The sequence below is a fragment of the Stomoxys calcitrans genome, chromosome 2, assembly GCF_963082655.1.
Source record: "Stomoxys calcitrans chromosome 2, idStoCalc2.1, whole genome shotgun sequence".
Classification (NCBI taxonomy): Eukaryota; Metazoa; Arthropoda; class Insecta; order Diptera; family Muscidae; genus Stomoxys; species Stomoxys calcitrans.
Window position 1 is genome coordinate 37,129,823 of NC_081553.1, and position 22,572 is coordinate 37,152,394.

The 22,572-nt window shown below is 41.2% G+C and overlaps 2 protein-coding genes across 3 annotated transcripts in view; one reads left to right on the plus strand and one right to left on the minus strand.

Annotated features, from left to right (window-relative positions):
* Nucleotides 1-192: 192 nt before the first annotated feature.
* LOC106089827 (putative OPA3-like protein CG13603) lies at nucleotides 193-13,237 on the minus strand. 2 transcript variants are annotated; one of them, XM_013255820.2, is made up of 4 exons: nucleotides 12,972-13,237; nucleotides 12,724-12,892; nucleotides 1,520-1,662; nucleotides 193-497 (listed from the first exon to the last, which is right to left on the minus strand). In XM_013255820.2, exons 1-4 carry the CDS (start codon nucleotides 13,111-13,113, stop codon nucleotides 310-312), a joined length of 642 nt encoding a protein of 213 aa, XP_013111274.2. In that variant the 5' UTR covers nucleotides 13,114-13,237; the 3' UTR covers nucleotides 193-309. The 2 variants fall into 2 exon arrangements, with proteins under 2 accessions (XP_013111274.2, XP_013111273.2); XM_013255819.2 differs by lacking the exon at nucleotides 193-497 and adding an exon at nucleotides 577-1,185.
* A 2,569-nt stretch (nucleotides 13,238-15,806) lies between these two features.
* LOC106088077 (DNA polymerase alpha subunit B) overlaps nucleotides 15,807-22,572 on the plus strand; it is a 405,448-nt gene continuing 398,682 nt past the window's right edge. Inside the window, exons 1-2 of the mRNA XM_059362150.1 lie at nucleotides 15,807-16,039; nucleotides 16,113-16,495. Coding sequence (XP_059218133.1) covers nucleotides 15,970-16,039; nucleotides 16,113-16,495 — 453 coding nt within the window. The 5' untranslated portion in view covers nucleotides 15,807-15,969. The remainder of the gene's footprint in view (nucleotides 16,040-16,112; nucleotides 16,496-22,572) is intronic.

The window sequence follows — 22,572 nt, forward strand, 5'->3', positions numbered from 1 at the left end:
GTGAGACCTTCTCCCTGGTCCGTCTGGTTCCCTACTTGTGCGTTGATTTCCTTCTTCCTTCTCCTATCGTTTCTGCTGTTTTGCACATTACAGTGGACTATCTCTATCTGATTTTCTTCATTTTATACACATTTTGCTAAGCTAGCTACTGAAAAAAATCTTTTCCGGAATTTTCATAAGATTTTATTGATATTGTCTTGTAATAAAAACACCAACGAAGATTTTTTAAAAAATGGGGGATATAACAATAAAAAAAAATATTTAAAATTAAAATAAATTTGCCTATAGAAATCAATAGTTAATGGTTTTTTAGGCAGCTTTGACCGGAGCTGCTACTGATGCAGTTGTAGGCTTTTGTTGAACTTTTTCAGTTGTGCTACTATCCTTCTTAGGTTCTGATGACTGTGGCAATGATGATGTTGATGGCAAGATAGTTTTATTTTCAGCTGGTGGTGGTGGTGAACTCATTTTTAAAAGCGTTGCGGATTTGGAGGGTGCTAAAATGATAAGAAAAATAAAGGAAAACCAAATAAAATTCCTTGGGCTTTCAAAACAAGAGCACACACACACAACGAATGTGATCATGAATGAATGTGTATTTAAAAAAAATTAAACTTTAACAATTATGTTTTTGGAGTAAGGGAATAATTGTTGTGCTAATCAGATACAATAAAAATACAATTTTCTGTTCCCATCTAGGGAGCACACTTAAAAAATCATCCTTAAGCGATTAACAATAACAAAAACTTTGTATTTATTCCGGTTCTAGATAATCTTTAGCTACATTTATATCATATTTAAGTTTAGCCATGGCATTTTCCAACATTATATTCTCATATAGTCACTGCTTCAAAGGCTGACGATTTTGTTTGCCTGTGACATACTCATCAAAGGTATACGTAGATGGTGAGGCATTTGACATTTGACTAGTAGAAGGAGGAGAAGAATAACGAATCATGACAGATTCTTCACTGGATGCAGGCTGATTGTGGTGAGTTGTTGTGGGGGTATTGATGAACACTTGGGTTTCTAGGAAATGTAAAGCTCTCATGACCAAACCTCCTTCTGCATTATAAGATGATTTGGCGTGATTTGTTTTGTGAGATGATTGATCAGGATTGTCGGGATTGAAGGGTTGGTATTCGCCCAACCTTTCGCGTGTCCATCTAAAAATGGAGCGTGACTCTAAAAATAGAATGAAATTGTGTACCGAATGAAAAACATAAAACCAACAACACAAAGTATAAAAACAAATTATAAATGAAATGATGGTGGGAGAATGCAACTAAGCCACAAAATGAAAACATATTTACATTTACTTATGCTATATTCAAATTTGCAAATTTTTAACATTTCTTAGGCCATACATCCGTTTCGCCTTTTAATGTTCCTTGAATTTTGAAATATTCTATTAAAAGTTTCCAGGATTCTTTTAATGCCTCTAGGGAATTTGTTTGAAGATGATGAAATGATATTATATATGAATTTGAAATGAGCCTTCATCGATTTCCTTACTTACCTATATCAGCCAATACTCTCGTCAATTCCCTCAGCTGGGCATCTTGACGTTCCAGACGGAATGTCATTTCGGCTAAATTATTTGTTAACTCCAGCTTTTCCAGAGTCATTTTCTCTTGTTTCTTAGCCTCGTTACTTGTTTGTCTGTATGGGAGAAAATAAGATTGTAGCGGATGCGTTTTTAGCATTTAAATCTATTAAATAATCATATTCGTTTAAATATTAGTTGACCTATTTTATTGAAAGAGCTCATTTTATTTTACTTGAACTAACTTTTGTTCTCGAGTGTAAAAATAAATTTTATTATTTCTATGAGTTAAACTTTAAAGTAAATGTTAGAAGAGAACCAATTATTTTGAGTGTTTACGTTTTGTTACTTTGATCTCATTATTGAGTGTATTTTGTTTATTTTTGTGCTTTCGCATAATTACCATAGTTACAATGTAACGTAAATGTAAATTAAAGAGAGTAGCCTCACTACTCTCCAATAAAAGCAGACACATTGAGTGATTATTTTGCCTAACTCTTTTCGCTTATGATAATTGTTTTTGTGATTATTTAGTTATCACTCAACAACTCTCAATTCTTGTTTGTAATCGTTTATTTCGAATTGTATGATCTTTTGTCATTGCTTATTTAAGAAGACACACCAGCCAAAAATTGTCATTCTTGGAGTTGGAGCTAATAATAAAGCATCAAATTAAAAATAAACCGGAGTGTTTTATTTAAAGCCCAAGATAAAAAATATAGAGTGGACGAAATTGGACATTTGTCTGTTTCGACCCTCCTTATAAAAAAAACTTATTAATTCCAATAGAAAATAAAAACGTTCTTGGACGGAGACGTCTGGCGCGTTATATTTTCGGAATTATAAAAATATAGTTAATAACATAAAAATATAATTAACTAAAATTAAAATAAAATATAATAATCCCCAAAACCCCCAAATCTTAGGATTAGTGGAATCTCCACGAACCCTACAAGTGGCGCCCAACAAAAAAAAAAAAAAAAAAAAAAAAATCCACAATGAATAATTAATAAAATCACGAAAATTAAATTTTTTGGCGAAATCAAAATTTTCGAAAAAAAGTCAAAAATTTCATTTTGCCGTCGGCAAAACCTGAAATTCTGCTGCTAGTGATTTGTTGTTGTTGTTGGGTACGTTGGTACAGGTATCATTTGGTTGTTGTTTTGCGAAATTGCTGAGGGAAGTTGCTGATAAAAACTCAGAAAGAGGGTTGCCAAGTCTGTGTGATTTATAAAAGTTTTGGGATATGCGACGAAGCCCTAGAAATACACCACCTGTTCAGCGCGGTGTCGTAATGGATGGTGAAGTACCTAGTGGGTCAGGTGTAGTGCAAAATGCTGTTCCCCAACAGAATAAAGATCCGAATAGAAGTGGTAAAAATACTAATAACGTTCCTCCCCAAAATGAAGCTACAACTCCTGCAAGATCCTCAGCGTCCCCGGTGTTTTTCAATGTTACAGAGGAAATGTTTAGAAATCTCTTGGGTGGCTTAGCTGTCAGGGAAAGACCAAAAACCAGTACGTTTAGCACATGTTCATCTCGTTTTAGTGGAGACAGAAATTCTTCCAAAGTCGAAGACTTTATAGCCACTATATTGGTGTATAAGGAATCGGAGAGCATTGCTGATGTCCATGCACTTAATAGCCTTCCGTTACTTCTCGAGGGTTACGCTTCCACATGGTGGCAGGGTGTAAAAGACGAAGCTAGGACTTTCCAAGACGCAATCGATCTTTTGAAAAAAGCATTTGCTCCGCCAAAGCCAGATTGGCGTTTATATAGCGAGATCTTTCGGGAAAAGCAACGAAATTTTGAGTCTACGGACGCATTTGTATGCCGTAAAAGGTCATTGTTTGCCCAATTGTCTGAGAAATTGCCTGAAAAGATTATGATAGACATGATATTCGCACAACTTAGTATGCAAATCAGGGAAAGAATAAGCCGAATCAATGTTTCATCATTCCAAGAACTCCTAGCAAAAGCCCGTGAGGTTGAAATGTTACTCAGCGAAAGTAGTCAGGTCAGAAAAGACCGAAAATTTGACGATGAAGATCCTTACAAGAAACAGGTCAAATGTTCATATTGCCGTAAGAAAAACCACACGGTTGAGAATTGCTACAAGAAGATAGAAGCCGATAAACATGGCAATGTAAAACCGCCAGAAACAAAGCTTAATTGCTATGGGTGCGGTGCCTCTGGCTATTATAGGTCAAATTGTCCTTTTTGCAATAAGGAAAAACCAGGCACCAGTACCAGTAAATTGGATTTTAACTCCCTAAGCGCAAACGTAGCAGGACGAAACGTCCCAGTGGTAGAAGTTAATATAAATGCTTTGGATGGAGAAGCATATTTTGACACAGCGGCAAGAACAAGTGTTGCAGGGCATATTTTATTCGAAAAATTGAAAGAAAAAGGGTTGCCATTCAAAAAAGTCTGTGCACAAATTGTCCTCGCTGATGGAATTGTTCGTAACGAAGTAGTATATTCCACAACAGCAAGCATAATAATAGGAAAAAGGTTCAAACAAATTAATTTTATATGCCTTCCTAAAGCAAAGGGAAACAGGACTCTTTTGGGTATAGATTTCCTCGAAGAATGCGGTATAGTTCTGGACCTTGCGCAAAGAGCATGGTATTTTAAAGATGAACCGAGCAAATTTTTCCTCTTCAAAATGCAAGAAGCGGCTCCAATAAATAATATTATGGTTGAAGATTCAGAGAAAAAGTATAGAGATGATGTCAAAGAGTTTTTCCGAAATTTTGAGAGCTCAAATTCTAAAAATAATGACTATAGTCCTGGATATACCAACAAATTATTCGCAGATTGTTTGTCTCTGGAAGTAAACTCTGAGAAATCTTCAGACATATTCCCTCCTTTGAAAAGGCAAACCATGGAAGACTATTGGAAGGAAATCTTTGAACCCATTGAGTTAAATGCGTTCGAATTTCGTTTGCGATCTAATGAGGCCATTCTTCTAAATGAGTCTGAAAAAGAATCCATTGAAAATCTCCTTAAAGAAGAAAGCCAAATATTTGAAGACATAGATGTTCCCATAGCCCAGGTAGAACACTATATAAACACGGGCAGTCACACTCCTATTTCCACTGCGCCATATCGTATATCTCCAAAAATGAAGATTTTGTTGAAACAAGAGCTTGAAGAAATGTTGAGGAAAAACATAATAGCAGAAATGGAGTCCCCATGGGCATTTCCGGTTGTTCTAATCCCAAAGAAAGACAACAAAATTAGGCTCTGCGTAGACTACCGTCGTCTGAATGCCATAACGACAACCGACACGTATCCACTTCCAAGAATGGATGACCTTCTGCAAACCGCAAAAACAACCCCTTTCATGTCCACGCTCGATCTCAGATCCGGATACTGGCAAATAAAAATTGCAGAAAGAGATAAAATAAAGACCGCATTCACCACGCCTTTTGGAATTTACGTCTTTAATAGAATGCCGTTCGGTCTGAAGAACGCGCCAGCGACATTCCAACGCCTGATAGACAAATTTCGTACAGGGCTACCGAATATTACCATTCTCGCTTATCTTGATGACATTATTATATGTTCCAGCAGCCTACAATGTCATATAATGGATTTAAGACAAACCTTTCAAAGACTTAAAGCTTTTGGGTTTCATTTGAATCGGGAGAAATGCCACTTTTGTCTCCCGAAGGTGAAATATCTTGGCCACATATTAACGACAGAAGGACTTAAGATTGACCCCGAAAAAACTCAAGCTATAAGGAATCGTCCAAAGCCTAAGAATCCAAAACAAGTCATATCATTTCTACAAACTTGTTCGTGGTATAGACGTTTTATTCCAGGATTCGCAGATGTGTCAAAACCACTTTCCGATCTCACAAAGAAAAATGCAAAATGGATGTGGACAGAAAAAGAACAAAAAGCATTTGAAAAGTTAAAAGCTCTGCTAGTGTCACCTCCCATTCTAAAGCAAATAGATGAGGCTAAACCATTTAAAATAATGACCGATGCGAGTAACTATGCCTTGGGAGCTGTGTTGATCCAGGGGGAGAAGGAGGATGAACATCCTATTGAATATGCCAGCCGATTGTTACTTCCAGCCGAAAGAAATTACTCAACCACGGAACGAGAAGCTTTGGCGGTGGTCTGGGCTATTCAGAAGTTTCGTGGGTATATTGAAGGATCAGAAGTACAAATACTGACGGATCATCAACCTTTGAAATGGCTTTTCAGCTTGAAAAGTCCCACTGGCCGGCTCGCCAGGTGGGCGTTGCATCTTCAAATGTATAACATAAATTTTGAGTATACCCCTGGTCGTAAAAATGCTGTTGCCGATACTCTATCGAGACCTCCATGTCCTAAAGAAAGCCACGATGAAAATAATTGTGAAATTTGTTCCATAAGCATAGATTTTCCAAGGAAAGGGGCTGACGAAATTAGAAAGGCACAGTTGGAAGATGAAGAGATTAAAGATATAATCGAATCGTTCGAAACGGACAATGAAAACGTAATTCGTTATATAAATAGAGGTTTTATTATGCAGGATGGAGTTCTGTTTCGATTTTGTCAGGAAGAGGACTCCGAAAACGGACAGCTTGTGGTTCCAAAATCAATGCGAAACATAATTCTCTATAACCATCACGATGAACCTACAGCAGGTCACTACGGCATTGAACGGACTATAAGTCGAATTACTCCCCACTATTATTGGCCAAAAATGAGGTCGGAGATACACCAATACGTGAAATCATGTCTGGAATGCAGGAGGTATAAAGCCACAAATATGAAACCATATGGGTTACTTCAGACCGTATCCAGTAACCAGAGATTTGAAATCGTTGCTGTCGATCTCTTCGGGCCACTGCCAGTTACAAAGAGAGGAAATCAGTGGATACTAATTGTCGAAGATTTGTGCAGCCGCTGGACGGAATTATTTGCTCTACGAGAAGCGTCAGCTGAAAATTGCGCAATTATGCTACTAAATGAGGTATTCCTGAGGTACGGAATTCCAAGAAGGATTCATTCAGACAATGGTTCCCAATTTATATCGGCAGTGATGCAAAAACTGACATACTGCTTGAAAATCGCTCAAACTTTTACACCTGTCTACCACCCGGAGGCTAACCCCGTCGAAAGGAAAAACAGGGACTTAAAAGTGCAGTTATCTATTTACGTTGGTCAACACCACACATTATGGGATACAAATTTACCAGCAATCAGATTCGCCATGAATACGGCTAAATGTGCTACCACAAATTATACTCCGGCATATCTGTCATTTGGAAGGGAACTTAGAACCCCAATCGAAATACAACATGATCTCCGTGCTATTGTGAATTCAGAAAATTTTATACCACAAATTACACCCCACCTGCTTAGACTTGCAGATACATTCGAAAGGGCCAAAGAGAACGAGGAGACCATGCAAGATAAAAATAAAACATATTTTGATGCAAAGAGAAATCCACAGAAGAAAATAGATGTTGGTGATCGTGTCCTGGTCTCAACACATGTTCTCAGTAACAAGAATAAGGGTTTAGCAGCCAAATTTGTGCCACGGCGTGACGGTCCCTATGTGGTCATCGACAAAAAGGGGTCAAGCACATACACAGTTGCATCAGTAGACAACCCAACCGTTCCGCTTGCTACATATCATGCATCGGATATATTTTTATATGATGGACGTAATAAGGTGCCAGTTTATCCCTTACGACAAAGAGGAAGACCAAGAAAACACAACACCATTGATACCAATAACAACCAAAACACAGCAAATCCACTAAACATCGCCAAACCAAGGCCAGAAGAAGCAAATCTTGAGCCAAAGGCAGTTAGTCCAGAAGCCAAAGATGAATCAGCCAATACTACCGAGGTGCCGCTGAGAAGGTCTCTAAGAAAAAGAAATCAACAACCCGATACTTAGTGCTGCCACATCATCAGAGCCGATTTCTGAGGCAGAGGGGGAGGCTGTAGCGGATGCGTTTTTAGCATTTAAATCTATTAAATAATCATATTCGTTTAAATATTAGTTGACCTATTTTATTGAAAGAGCTCATTTTATTTTACTTGAACTAACTTTTGTTCTCGAGTGTAAAAATAAATTTTATTATTTCTATGAGTTAAACTTTAAAGTAAATGTTAGAAGAGAACCAATTATTTTGAGTGTTTACGTTTTGTTACTTTGATCTCATTATTGAGTGTATTTTGTTTATTTTTGTGCTTTCGCATAATTACCATAGTTACAATGTAACGTAAATGTAAATTAAAGAGAGTAGCCTCACTACTCTCCAATAAAAGCAGACACATTGAGTGATTATTTTGCCTAACTCTTTTCGCTTATGATAATTGTTTTTGTGATTATTTAGTTATCACTCAACAACTCTCAATTCTTGTTTGTAATCGTTTATTTCGAATTGTATGATCTTTTGTCATTGCTTATTTAAGAAGACACACCAGCCAAAAATTGTCATTCTTGGAGTTGGAGCTAATAATAAAGCATCAAATTAAAAATAAACCGGAGTGTTTTATTTAAAGCCCAAGATAAAAAATATAGAGTGGACGAAATTGGACATTTGTCTGTTTCGACCCTCCTTATAAAAAAAACTTATTAATTCCAATAGAAAATAAAAACGTTCTTGGACGGAGACGTCTGGCGCGTTATATTTTCGGAATTATAAAAATATAGTTAATAACATAAAAATATAATTAACTAAAATTAAAATAAAATATAATAATCCCCAAAACCCCCAAATCTTAGGATTAGTGGAATCTCCACGAACCCTACAAGATCAGATTAATGATGGGTTTCGGTTTTATACAACTTTTTAAGAATACGTGATAGAGGGCTTCTAATAACTCTTCTTTCCAACAAAAATCTAATAAAACAAAAAAATCAGACTTTTTGATCATATGAATATCGAAATCTCGGTCTAAGGATACGTGATCTCCAACCCTGAGCAGGCATAACTATGATCAAAGGATGTTTACATACTAAGAAGCCCAAATTTTGGTTTTAAAATTCCCCTGGAATTCTGTGTCTTTGTAATTGAAGTGGTTCTTGTTGGCAAGTTACTCTTAACCAAATAATAATTCCGTGTCATTGTCGGGAATAACACCAGAAATGCTCTAATGGAGGGATCGATTAAGAGGTTAGGGCTCGGTAAGGAGAGGTTAAGTTAAGTTGGGTTTAAGTGGCAGTCTACCATCAGACTCACTTAGACCTTTTCGTCCATTGTGATACCACAGGAGCAGAAGAAGAAAGATGACTTCTAGTTCCTACCGTTGAACCATGCAGATCGCTTTAAAAAGCCCAATAACTTGCGAATGTTGACATCCGCTAAATCAGACAGGTTCTCAAAGAAATGAGAACCTAAAGTGGAACTCCTTCTAACTGCTAGTGCAGGACACACACACAGAAGGTGTTCTATAGTCTCTTCTTCTTCGATGTCCTCCCAACTTCTGCAAAAAGTCGTTGCCGGCATCCTTCAGTCTGTCAGCATGTTTTCCGATTAGACAGTGACCTGTCATGACGGACACAATGACTGAGACGTCTGTTCTAGCCTATGATAGCAAAGCAGTACCCCTCTTCAAGTCTAGATTAGGCCACATAGTTTTGGAATGCTCACAGCCCCCTCTTTGTGACCATCTTTCATTCGATGTCCTTCGGGCCTGGTCCTGAAAACTTAGCGTACATATCGCTAGAGGCATGACGGACACAATGACTGAGACGTCTGTTCTAGCCAATGACAGCAAAGAAGTACTCCTCTTCAAGTCTAGATTAGGCCACATAGTTTTGGAAAGCTCACAGCCCCCTCTTTGTGACCATCTATCATTCGTTGTCCTTCGGGCCTGGTCCGGAAAACTTAGCTTACATGTCGCTAGAGGCCTACCCACAAATTCCCGTGTGCCTGGAATGTGTAGGGTAGTTCCTAGTCTCGCAAGCTCATCCGCTTTGCAATTCCCTGGCAATCCCATGGCAGCCCGTTGTACGTACCGGATTGACCCGATGGAGTTCATCAACTGCAAGGGCTGCCGCCTCAGTGTATAACACACTGCTACAACAACAACAACAATTCCCTGGGATATCTCTGTGACCCGGCACCCAGAACAGGTGAGTTTTGAACTGTTTAGTTATCTCGTTGAGAGATCTGCGCCAGTCGAGGGCGGTTTTTGTGTTCAGAAATACGTTCTCCAGGGTCCTAATGACATTATATCTTAGCCATTCCACCACTTCCTTAATTGCAAGGTTCTCTACTTGATACACACTGCAGTGGTCGGGAAATCTTTTCGAAATGACCAGTTCTAGATCTTGAGAGTACACACCAAAGCCCACCTGGTCGTTTAGTTTGGAACCCTCCGTTTAGAAGTCTATGTTACTTCTGTTACCAGGGATATCGTAGTTCCAATCGATTCTATCAGGAATAGTGGTACAGAAATTTTTATCAAAAAGCCACTCAGGTAGGGTGTAAACCACACTGCCTAGAACATCGGATATTATATCAAGGATAACACAGTGTCCGTAGCCGCCACATGACCAATGAGAAAGCTCTCTTAACCTCATGGCAGTGGTTAGGATAGGTTAGATGACACATATTAATGAATGGTGAACGGCGTGCCACTGTACGACACCTAGTTGGGAAGAAGTTTCTACATAACATAGAACGTCACTTATATCGCCAGCATTAGGAGGGGGAGGCAACATTTGTAAGGCCCTATGCCATGTAAAACTTCTCTCCAAAGTGGAGTCGCACTGCGGCACACCGTTCGGACTCGGCTATAAGCAATCTCGGTTACTAGCTGCAACACTCGGGAACCTAAGGAGAGAAAAGACGGAAAAAACACAGATACAGATACATCATACCACGGTGCAAGACAGTAGAAAAAGTAGGGAACCAGGTAAATAAAGAACCAGAAATAAGAAAATTTTCAACGGTGAGTGTAGAGCCCAGTCAGCCGATTCAGGACTCTACAAAACTTAAGAATGACATGGTTCTCCTCTTTACGACACTGTTAGACAAAAGACACTGGACCATCAACAACTCCACCTCGTCATGGAACACCCTGCAGAAATCTGTCTATACCTGATTCCAGTGCAATGTTGGAGACCTAACGTTGTAGTGACCAGTCGGGACTTCTAACAGCAGTCCAAAGTCGTGCTTTCTAGGCCCCAGCATAAGCGAGGTCGTGTTCCGCGAAATATTCGGTAACGGGGCTGTAACCACCATGAAGCTCACGCTACAGCGTTCAGCCACCTGCAAAATTACAAATTTACCCATGAACATTCCATTAAGTTTCAGGGGCAAACTTCTTACACATCAATGAATGGTAAACGGCGTGCCGCTGTGGGGAGAAGTTTCTACATGGCATAGAACCTCACAAATATCGCCAGCATTAGGAAGGGTAACCACCACTGAAAATTGTTTTCTGATGTTCTCGCCAGGATTTGAACCCCAGCGTTCAGAGTCATAGGCGGACATGCTAACCTCTGCGCTACGGTGGCCTCCACCTGACTGTCCACATACATATACCCTGACAGTTTGATCAGACCGCCGCTCCCGCCTCGACGTCTGAAAGACCTTGCACATGTCCATTCACCCCCATTCATTTTAGGCCCATACTTGTGCACAGATACGCCCGGGAATAGCGGGGTAGCCGCAATCCAGATATCTTTTGTTAGGGAAAGCTGCCTTGGTACATAACGCCGCGGACTCCCTCAGACTTGGGAGAACATGGTTGGCACGCACAGAGGCAAAGGCGAAAGATCGATAATGGAATTTTGGGCCTCTCTCGGGGCACTCTCCCTTGAACTAATAAATTAGCACTGATGTATTACTCTGTTAATCATCGATCCATTCCTTGCCGGCTTGTCGTGTGCTTTGTGCCCAACATCACCTCTAGTGCCTTTGGGACCGTGAAGATCTCCACCTGAATGGCGCTGCACCCGTCCAAAAGCCTATATTATTCGCTGATTCCTGCGAATTCAATAAAGACTCCCGGCCCGGTGCCCCCTTCCAATTTAGACTTATCTGTGTACATAGAAAGTCCCGGCGAGCAAGCTCGTTCCGGTCCAAAGGATCGAACGTCGCGGGAACAGGGTCGCTATTGGTTATTTAAAGTCGCCAATAATCCATCTTGTCATATCTCGCATCATAGACACTCAGTATTTGTGCAAGAGCCAGTGCCGCCAAGACTTTCACTGAAACTCTCCACTCGATACCGCTGACTGCAACAGCAGCTGCAGCTACTCCATATGGAGCATTCCACTATCCGCAACCTGTGGACGCGCCCGGTAGCTCGCAGCTAAGCTTCCCGTGACAGCAATGAACACCACACAGATCGGACCTCAATGTTCCAGCCTGTGTGGTGTTCACAGCTACACAGTGGCGGGCTTTATTCTGGTGAAAACTAGCAGTTCAGACTTTCTGGAGTTTATGTCAAGTATTTCGGTCATCCAGACAGCTTCCTCATCGCCCCTTGAAAACGGTCCATAATTGTAGAGGAAACGGCCACCCATCATGATGGCGTCATTGTCAAGCCGGCTCGGGGTGACATTGAGCCCAACATGGGTTGGAATTCTGAACTTCGATTTGTGTTGTTTTTGTCGTCATTAAGAGGTTAGCTGAGAGCTACCGGGTGTATCCAAAGGGGCTGATAATGGAATACATCGTTTACAGAGTAGCTGCAATTGGAGTCGAGGACGGACAATCAGTTATATCGACTGGAGAGTCTCATTTTAAGGCCGGGCGTCGAAATGACAAGGCAAGATAAATAACAAATGCCAATAATGTTCGCGCGGCTATAGGTCCTATGAACCGGAACGAGCTTGTTCACCTATCTAGCTTGATGAGGATCGCTACTTTCACATACAAATGTGGGTACAGCAACGTCATCGTCCATGTAGGCAATGGACGAGACTTCAGTATCCCATTGATAACCAGAAGCCAGAAGGAGGGGATTTTATCTCTTCTTCGTTGTCTTTATGGTGGATGGATACTTCTTTCTATTATAAGCAATGGACGAACGCCTATAAAAGCACCGATATTTGAGAAAGTTTAAGGGTCAGTCGTCGCAAACATTCTCTCATTATCTCTATTTTCTTTGGATTGCTAGTTAACTAGTAAAAATTACCACATCAAGATGTTTTCCATGTTCACTTCCACTTTTCTGTTTCTACATGTTTCAATACTCACCTGGCGTATTCAAAAATCAGCAGACCGGCACCTATGGCAAATATTATGAATTCTCCCAGCAGATTAGCACCCAATTCTACAGCCATAGCCTCTGTTAAAGGTGGTACATTAACCGGCTTCCCCAGATTTAAAGCCCACATTTTGGTTTTAACCTCTACCCAGTTATACACTGTGATTGAAAAGATCACAAGAATACAAAAGCATATGTATATTAATAACAAATTTGCATCATCAATCATAGAACTTACGTTGAGCCGGGGGCATGCAAATATAGTTACGAAATAATGGATGTTCCTTGGCTTTGGATTTGATAATGTTTGCTATGGGTTTACTAACTTGTTTGATAGCCAACACACCCAACTTGGCTGCTGGGAAGGCTCCAATAACCATTGTGATTTCGAGATTGTGTCAGTCAGTGGAAAGGAAAAAGGCCTCTTCAGGCGTAAAAGAAAATTGATTACAAGATCCAAAATTTGGCTTTTCAAAGTTTTCGAACAGCTGTTATTGTTATTCATCGACAGAGTTGCCAACTTTTGGAATATTTCTGTTTTGTAAGGAACCTTTTTGGAAAAGCGTGCGTATGATAAAGTGTGTTAAACACATTTTACTAACGCTGGTACGGAAATATGGCAATATTATTATATTTTTGAAAGGATCAAATAATAATTTTAACAGATAAGCCCACGGGAACAGCTAATATCAGTCGGACAGAAACGAAGGTATCGCAATGTCGCTCGCCGTTCAGATTCAGACAAGATTGGAGACATCCTTTTATTGAGCGTTGTTGCAATGAACAACATTCAACATACTACTCAAAGTAGTAAAGGCTTAAACAGAATAAGCGCGTTGAGAAGCGTCGGGTTGGAAAATGCAACTCTGCAAACAAATGTTAAAAAAGCAACACGCAAACGCTAAACAATTGTTAACTTTGACAACCAAAAACACTACTTCATGTGTGGCAACACAAAATGACGCTAGCTTTCAAGAGTCAAAATTTTTTTAATTTTTTCGCTTTACTTTTGTATGCGGAGTTGCATTTTAGCAACGCGACGCTCAAAACCAAAGTTCAACGCATTCATTGTGTTTTGGTCTTAAAGCTAGGTAGGCCCACAAATACTTCATATAAGTATAAATCTGTTGGGTTAGTTAATGGACCAACTCGATCAATGTTTTCAAAAATCTCTCATATAAACCGATTTGACTTTTTGATCCTCTGAAGGGCACCAAAATCATAATTTTTTTGTTATGAACAGTCATGACAAGCGCGATGAAAAATTCTTTTAATGAATTGTGATCCATGGTGTGACGGTATACATATAAGATTCGGTATACATACAAGATTGTGACGGTATACATATAAGATTCCGGTGGATCTTAACGCCATTTTACCTTTTTTTAGAGTCGAGTTGATAGCCACTGTCGGTGTCGCCAGCAAAACCACCGCTGAATTTTTTTCTGATGTTCTCGCCAGGATTCGAACCCAGGCGTTTAACGTCATAGGCGGACATGTTGACCACTGCGCTACGGTGGCCTCCATTACTAAATTCTGGCAACTGGTAAATAAATTTCGTCTAAGGATTTTTGACTTCCACCAATACCATGTTGTTGTTGTAGCCACATTTTCATGTGAAGGTTGTGATCCTCGTCAAGCTCCTGTAAGTGAGCAAGCTCGTTCCGGTCCAAAAGGCTGATCGACGCAGGTTGACCATTGGTTATTCAAAGGCGGCAACACACGCCTTGCCATGTCGAGCATCAAAAGCACACCATTGGTACCTATTCAGTTTATAGCATAGTGCTCAATGATCGATAGGTGTTGTTGTAGCAGTGTTGAGTCGGTAGCCCTTGTCGATGAAGGACTCCTTTGTGTTAGTCCGGTACGTATAACCAGCTGCCGTGGGATTTCTTAACGTTAGTTGTTGTTGTTGTTGCAGCAGTGTGTTTTGCACTGAAGCGGCAGCTCTTGCCGATAAAGAACTCCATCGGGTCAATCCGGTACGTACAACCTATGATCTAAACGATAGCCCATGGCGAAACAATTAAAAGTGGTCTTATTTGTACAACAACCACAAATCATATGGTGCAATCCGCCATCTTGTCATCAAACTGATCAACGTTTTGCAAACACACACAAAGAAACTTGTGTGCGTGTGTGTATACGAGTTCGTAAATGAGTAGAGAATATGCGAGAACGAAGATAATAATAAAAAGAATGCAAACAAAAATTTGACATCTTAATACCGTCAAACCTGGCTGGCTGTTAACAGCTGTTTACGTGAGATCACCTTTTTTAATCCGAGCCAAGCAAAGTGTTAGGGTTTTATTTTTGTAAAGGGTGATTTTTTTGAGGTTAGGATTTTCATGTAGTATTTGACAGATCACGTGGGATTTCAGACATGGTGTCAAAGAGAAAGATGCTCAGTATGCTTTGACATTTCATCATGAATAGACTTACTAACGAGCAACGCTTGCAAATCATTGAATTTTATTACCAAAATCAGTGTTCGGTTTGAAATGTGTTCATTCACCGTTCAGCGATGAGGCTCATTTCTGGTTGAATGGCTACGTAAATAAGCAAAATTGCCGCATTTGGAGTGAAGAGCAACCAGAAGCCGTTCAAGAACTGCCCATGCATCCCGAAAAATGCACTGTTTGGTGTGGTTTGTACGCTGGTGGAATCATTGGACCGTATTTTTACAAAGATGCTGTTGGACGCAACGTTACGGTGAATGAACACATTTCGAACCGAACACTGATTTTGGTAATAAAATTCAATGATTTGCAAGCGTTGCTCGTTAGTAAGTCTATTCATGATGAAATGTCAAAGCATACTGAGCATCTTTCTCTTTGACACCATGTCTGAAATCCCACGTGATCTGTCAAATACTAATGCATGAAAATCCTAACCTCAAAAAAATCACCCTTTATTAGGCCTTCTTTTTTTCAAACTGTAACGGACTTTATTCTCCAGATGTGGCAACACTCATATTTGACAAACAGCTGTTTAGTGATGCCAATTGCCAATGTGGAGACTCGTTGTGTAGAGTTTAAATCACAATTTGCGCGCCAGATTAGTTGACAGATCTTGACAATAAACAAAAACATTGCAAATTAATTAAACAAATCGTGTTTTTCGTGATAAACAAATCGTGGTGTAATTTTATGAAATAAAAAGCAAGTGAAATATAAAACATTCTCGATATTTATAAAGTTTAATAACTAATTACCGAGCTAAGGCAACAAAGAACAATGGAAAGCGAATTAAAACAAGAATATGATAATATGGGCATTGAACCAACTCAGGAGGTTTTGTACAGATGTAATTATAATGTTTACCTTCCATTTATTCTCTTTGATATGTATGGATTTTCTTTATTGATTATGTTATTCAGCTGTCGATCTTTGCTCATCCTACAACATTGAAGATGCTGCCGAATTTGTTGAACAATGGGTGGCTTTTAGCATTTCCAATTTGAATGGTGCCGAACCAACTGTTGACCATCTCAATGAGTTCGAACGCAAAGTGTTTCAGGCCAAACGTGACAAGGAATTGCAAGCTGCCAGCAAAAAGAAAAGTGGCAAATTTCCTTCGGCCATTTCAAATTTAACTCATTTGAATGATATTGCCGCCAGCAACAGTAATCCTTTGGCCATGTATGGCGTTGAGGATGATGATGTTATGGATGATTATATGCAAGACAGTGCTATGGCTAGTGCTGTTTTAGACGATGTTGACAGCATGCCCGGAACACCAAGCGTTTGTCGTACACCTAAGGTAAGTGGATAGTTTTTTAAGCACATGGCAATAGTATGAAATTTCTTATTAGAAAAAGATAAATGCCACAAAACATTTTACTGATTAAGATGACAAAGCATCCAACAACGTGGTTATTTTCCAATATTGAAGAAAGATCAGAGCGAAATTGAACTCACCCCATGAAAACACCCGATGACTGTTTCCGTTCGAACAAACGAAAGAGTACCACAGTTCAGGGTTTTCTTCGATTTTGGGAAGAACTTGTGGCGCACAAGACAGACATTCCCTGTTTTGCCTCTTGTGGGAAAGAGAAATAGATGATTAGGCAACACCTGATTGATCGAGTCAATAGGGTATAAAGAACCTACTGAAATGGTTTATGGGTATATTCTTTAGGTGACAAATATGGACGGTGCTGGTGTAAGGTTACCTCCATAGTCGTTCCATTTGGTGACCTTAGTTCCGATGTATTTGTCCTACATGAAAATGAAAAGAATACTGACAGAGTTCCACCACAGCTCAGTTCAAGACAGTAGAATGAATGAAAAGGAAAGGGCAATCCTATGGCATTTGGTGACCTAAGTTCCGATGTATTTGCCTTACATGAAAAGAAAAAGAATACTGATAGAGTTCCACCACAGTTTAGTTCAAGACAGTAGAATGAATGAAAAGGAAAGTGCAATCCTATGGCAGCCGGTTGTTCGTACCGGATTGGCCCGATGGAGTCTTTCATCGGCAAGGGCTGCTGGCTCAGTGTACAACACATTGCTACAACAACAAAAGGAAAGGGAAAACTCCACTTAATGGGCGCACCTCCGATATCTTTGAAACTTGGTATGTAGGTGTTGTTGTAGCAGGCAGGTCCAGGGACCTTTGTCCCGATCACGGACTTCAAATTACATCAACATAGCTAATTTCGTAGAAATAGGGTACAAGCCACATAAATGTCAAGAAATGAGCCAGTAGGACGGACGATGAGCTCTCAACGGTGAAAGTTCCTTCGGGCCCTTATTGTAATCTAGAGTGACGAGATTGGTGTGCTTCATAATCCCCTGCATCCTCTTAATTGCAGGGCAGGGACACAAAAGGCATTACCGCACGGGATAACTATGAACAGCACACAGGCTGGCTCCGATCTGTCGAGGTCATATGAAGTTATCACGAGATACTCAGCTGAGAGCTACCAGGTGTCCACAGGTTGCGGATAGTGGGATGCTTTGCATACGGAGTAGCTACAACTGCAATCGCGGAAAATCAGCGGTTTCGAGTGGAGAGTCTCAGTAAGAGGCCGGGCGACACAGGCTTTTGCTTAAATACTGAGTGGCTATGATGCTCGATATGACAAGGCGAGTTTTCTGGCGCCTTTAAATAGCAAATGGCATCACGCTCCCGCAGCGATAGGTCCTATGAATCGGAACGAGCTTACTCATCTTTAGGAGTTTGACGAGGATAGCTACGTCCAAATGCAATGTGGCTACAACAACAACAAAAAATGCATCTTACACTCCTCATGGTTACTACATCTGCAAAACTTCGTTTCCAATGCCCAATGAGACATCGAAGACTTGATATTGCAAGCATCGGTCAGAACTCACATTAGTAGGTGAAGCTCTGGCTTTGCCAGTCCCAATGTACGTGCCGTGGTAAAAACCCAGTTAAAGGGACTTGGCCACCATGCAACCAACGGCCTACCATCAGTCTACACTCTTTTAAGCGGTTCTGGTGGAAAGTTTCTATCGTATCAAATATGATGCACAAGATCTATTGATGGCTTAGGTGTATGTTTATAGTGGCACCCTCTTCTTCAACTAAAGACCATTCATAGATTTAGTGACATAATCAGTTTTCAGTAGCGCCTCATTCTTTTATGGCCTGGGACCCACAAAATGTCTTAATGTCTTTCCCATGGCTCGAATATGCTCTTTGCATCTCCTTAGCAGTTTTCGTGCTGGTGTTTGTTGTATGGACCCCACTAACCCCAGAATCGGCGAGCTTAATCTGGAAATAAACAGGGTAGCCAACAAACATAGGCGGAATTTGTGGCTGGAACACACTGGAGCAATATAACTTAGGCACCGGTTTAGGCAAGCTGTGGCCTACTGCTAAGTCTCTCTCGAACCCCCGGTAGACGCACGCACCCCATCTTAGTCACAGAGTTCCGGGGTACTTGACACTCAACAGAATCAAGCAGACGAAAGATAGAGTACAACAAACTGCTACAACAACAACTACCTCGCCAGTTTCAAGATATACGCCAAAATGCTGTAATCAAATGCGACCTTATTATACCGACTGAAAATAATGCAAATCCGCTTCCCTATTAATGAAGGTCCGGGGAAAGACAGAAGAACTCCCGCCCAGAGTTTCCATTCCAGGAAAAATAGGCTCAGCCCTTTAATGATGAAGATCTACAGGTACATTGTTTAGCTCAATGACCCCCAATTCCGATCCACACAGAGGTATTTAAGTGCCAGAATCGACCCAGAATCACATCTGGCCCAGGACTGCCTCCCTTTCGCAAATCTGCAACTATTCTCAAAATTTTAGAAACTCAATAAAGACCCCTGGCCCCATGCCTCACTCTAATTTGGACACATAAGCTTATGCAGAAGGTCTTGGTTAAGTAAGAGTACCTGAGCCCCTGTTCCTTAATGGAATGTTCATGGGAAGATTTACAATTTTACCTGCAGCCCAGCCGGCACATTGCATAACTAGCTCCCCGCAGAACTGAAGAGAGTATAAAGTGCGTGTCCATTCTTGCCACCGAGTTCAACAAGCTCGTAGACCCTACTATACCACAAATATCGATCGTCATCAGTAGGACGTAGCCCCTATAGCCCTAATGCTAGATCAGAAATCCGAAGGCTAGAATCAGCCGAACCCGAACTCCCACCGGTATAAACCCCCATTACCAAATCATTAAGTATACCGCAATCAGCCCTCGACGTTCCTTCTTCAGTTAAGTTTCCCATGTACTGGCTATTTGGAGAGAGCAGCAGCAGGTAGAGTAGAGCTACCCATAAAAGGTCCCATGAAATCACCCGTTTTCCGCCTTCCAGTGAAAAGTAGCATCTTGGTCTCAGATTATGCCAAGTCATTTGGTCTTCAACCATTCAGCCAGCTTCTGTAATATCCACTGAACGAGGTTCGCAATGCGTCCACATTATGTGTTAACCACGTCATTGTTTCAATACCGGTCGGCTGACATGGTCGTACATACCGGATTGAACCGCTGCCGTCCAGTGTAAAACACACTGATACAACAACAACAATGACTTCGTCCGCGTAGATAACAACTTCACTATTTCCACCACAAAAGATTTTAGGGTCCCATTGATAGGCAAGAGCCACAAAAGAGGGATTAAGTCCCTTTCCAGTGAACTACATCTAGTCACAGTCTTTTTATTCGAGCCCTCCACTTGTGATGCTTTGATAACGCTGCTCTTCAGCATCGTAACAACCCGATTCACCTGGAGAATGGATTTCTCATTTCCACCAGAGAAACAATACTTGCGTCTCTCTGGTCGACATAAGAATCCCACAACTTCAACATTACGTTATTAAACGCCCCTTCAATGTCCAGGTTGTTGTAACCACATTTTCTTGTGGAGGTGGCGATCCTCGTCAAGCTCCTGTAGGTGAGTATGCTCGTTCCGGTTCAAAGGACCGATCGCCGCGGGAACAGGGTAGCCGTTGGTTATTTAAAGGCGCCAATAACTCTCCTTGTCATATCAAGCATCATAGGCACTCAGAGTTTGTGCCGCCCGACCCTTCACTGAGGCTCTCCGCTCGATGCCGCGATCGGTGACCGGACCTTTGGACCGGAACGAGCTTGCTCACCTACGCTTGACAAGAAACGCCAGCTCCACATGAAAATGTGGCTAGAAAAACAACAACCTCAAAACACACCTCACCTTAGTCGTAGAGTTCCTGGATCTGAATATTCAACAGAATCTAGCAGACGAAAGATAGAGCACAACACACTGCTACAACAACAACCTCGAGAATTTGGCATACAATCCTGCCCTCTGCAATATAGGACGCAATATACCATCTGGTTGTTGCAGCAGTTTGTTGTGTTCTATCTTTCGTCTGCATGATTCTGTTGAGTGTCAAAACCCAGGAACTCTGTGACTAAGAAGGGGTGCGTCCACAAGGATCTGGGTTTGAGTAGAGTGGATCTGGCTGGGTAGTTAAACAGGTAACGTTTACCGTGCGGTCCCTAGTTACAATATAGACATACATCGTGCACGTCGGCATCAATCCTTGCTCTGTAGGAATTGAGGCAGCTGCATCTGCCGGAACGTAATTGAGCCAGAACAACTCTGGTTTGCCGGGGGAGGTCAATTTGTTCACGTCCAATGGGAGGCGGTCATTCTCCAAGGACTACCTTCACCCCGTAGCCATTTACTGCATCTGCTACCGTGTCTGCATGAATGTTGTTTAGACCCGCTAGATATGACGCTTGATCTGGATGTTCTCTCCTACGCTCAAGATCTACCTTAAGGCTTCTGGGCGGTGGATATCTGTCCACAAGATGATGATTTGGATGGTTTCTGCGATAACAGCCCAAATGGAGTTATGTCTTCGCACTGGTAGGATCTTTGTCTCCTGATGGAGGTGGTCCACATGAGAACTGAGGAGACAGCCCGTCGCAGTTCGGAGGGAGCCATTCTGACAGATCCGAATATTATTCCACTGCGTGTCACAAAACTGACGAGACCACACTGGCGCTGCATAACTTACCACAGATCGGCCTATTGCTTTGTATGTGGTCAACATGGTCTCATTGTCTGCTCCCCAAGTGCTGTCAGCCAGTGACTTGAGGACCTTGTTTATACTTTTGACTTTATGGCAAAACGGAGGGAGGCATTCCGACAGATCCGAATATTATTCAACTGCGTGTCACAAAGCTGACAAGACCACACAGGCGCTGCATAACTTACCACAGACCGACCAATTACTTTGTACGGGGTCAACAAGGTTTCTTTGTCTGCACCCCAAGTGCTGCCAGCAAGTGACTTGAGGACCTTGTTTCTACTTTTGACTTTATGGCAAATTGTTTTGGCATGTGGGGAGAATGTGTAAGAGCTGTCAAATCTAAAGTATTTTGGGACACTTGATGGTCGGAATCATTTCTCCATCGACCATCACAGTCAGCTCATTATTCACCTCAAGAGTATTTGTAGTGAACAATGTGTCTGAAGATTTGGTGTCAAATATCTCCAGATTTCTTGCAGCGACATATGAGGCAAGTTCGTTGAGGTAGACGTTCAACCTATCGCAGATGTCAACTATGGGTGATGAGCCTTATGCAATGATCGTACAATCGTCCGCATATGATACGATCTCTATGCCGTCTAGAGGGGGTAGAATGGAGGATAGGTAGAGGTTAAACAGAGTCGGAGATATCACCCCACCTTGGCGAACTTCCTGTTTCACTATACGGTGTTTCGACTTCCTATCCCTAAATTTCACAAAAGACTGACGACCACACAGATAATTCGCGACCCAGCGTTTCAGGCCTGCCTGGAGGGACGTGTTGGCGATGTCCTCAAATAGTTTGGCATGGCTGACCGTGTCGAAAGCCTTCGATAGGTCCTGGGCCACGTTACGTGTTACCATTTGGTCCCTTTCGATTCTAGGGTCCAAGCAAAATTACAGCCCAGATTATCTTTCTCTTCGTTATGTTTTCAACCATGAACAGTGTTTCGTTACTGGGTTGAATCGGAAAGGGATACCATCTGAGTGCAAAGATCCACTTGCAAAAAATCTTACAAAATACATTTCTAAGGATTTTCGGTCCTTAGAGACCAACCTTGGAAACGTAAATGCAAATTTTGGCCATTAACATTCCACTAAGGAACAGGGGCAAACTTCTCGCATATTAATGAGTGCAGTCCGATTTAAGTTTTTTAGCTCAATGATAAGGGGCCTCCTTTTTATAGCCGAGTCCGAACGGTTACCGCAGTGCGACACCTCTTTGGGGAGAAGTTTTACATGGCACAGTACCTCACAAATGTTGCCAGCATTAGGAGGGGAAAACCACCGCTGAAATTTTTTTCTGATGGTTTCGCCAGGATTCGAACCCAGGC

What these genes read in the sequence shown, in the direction of transcription:
- LOC106089827 (XM_013255819.2), bottom strand. Translation starts at nt 13,113, where the DNA reads ATGGTTATTGGAGCCTTCCCAGCAGCCAAGTTGGGTGTGTTGGCTATC. An exon ending in TTGCATGCCCCCGGCTCAAC is followed by an intron (nt 12,893 to 12,971) that starts GTAAGTTCTATG and finishes TTTCAATCACAG; the next exon opens with TGTATAACTGGGTAGAGGTT. An exon ending in CTGATTTTTGAATACGCCAG is followed by an intron (nt 1,663 to 12,723) that starts GTGAGTATTGAA and finishes TCTCCCATACAG; the next exon opens with ACAAACAAGTAACGAGGCTA.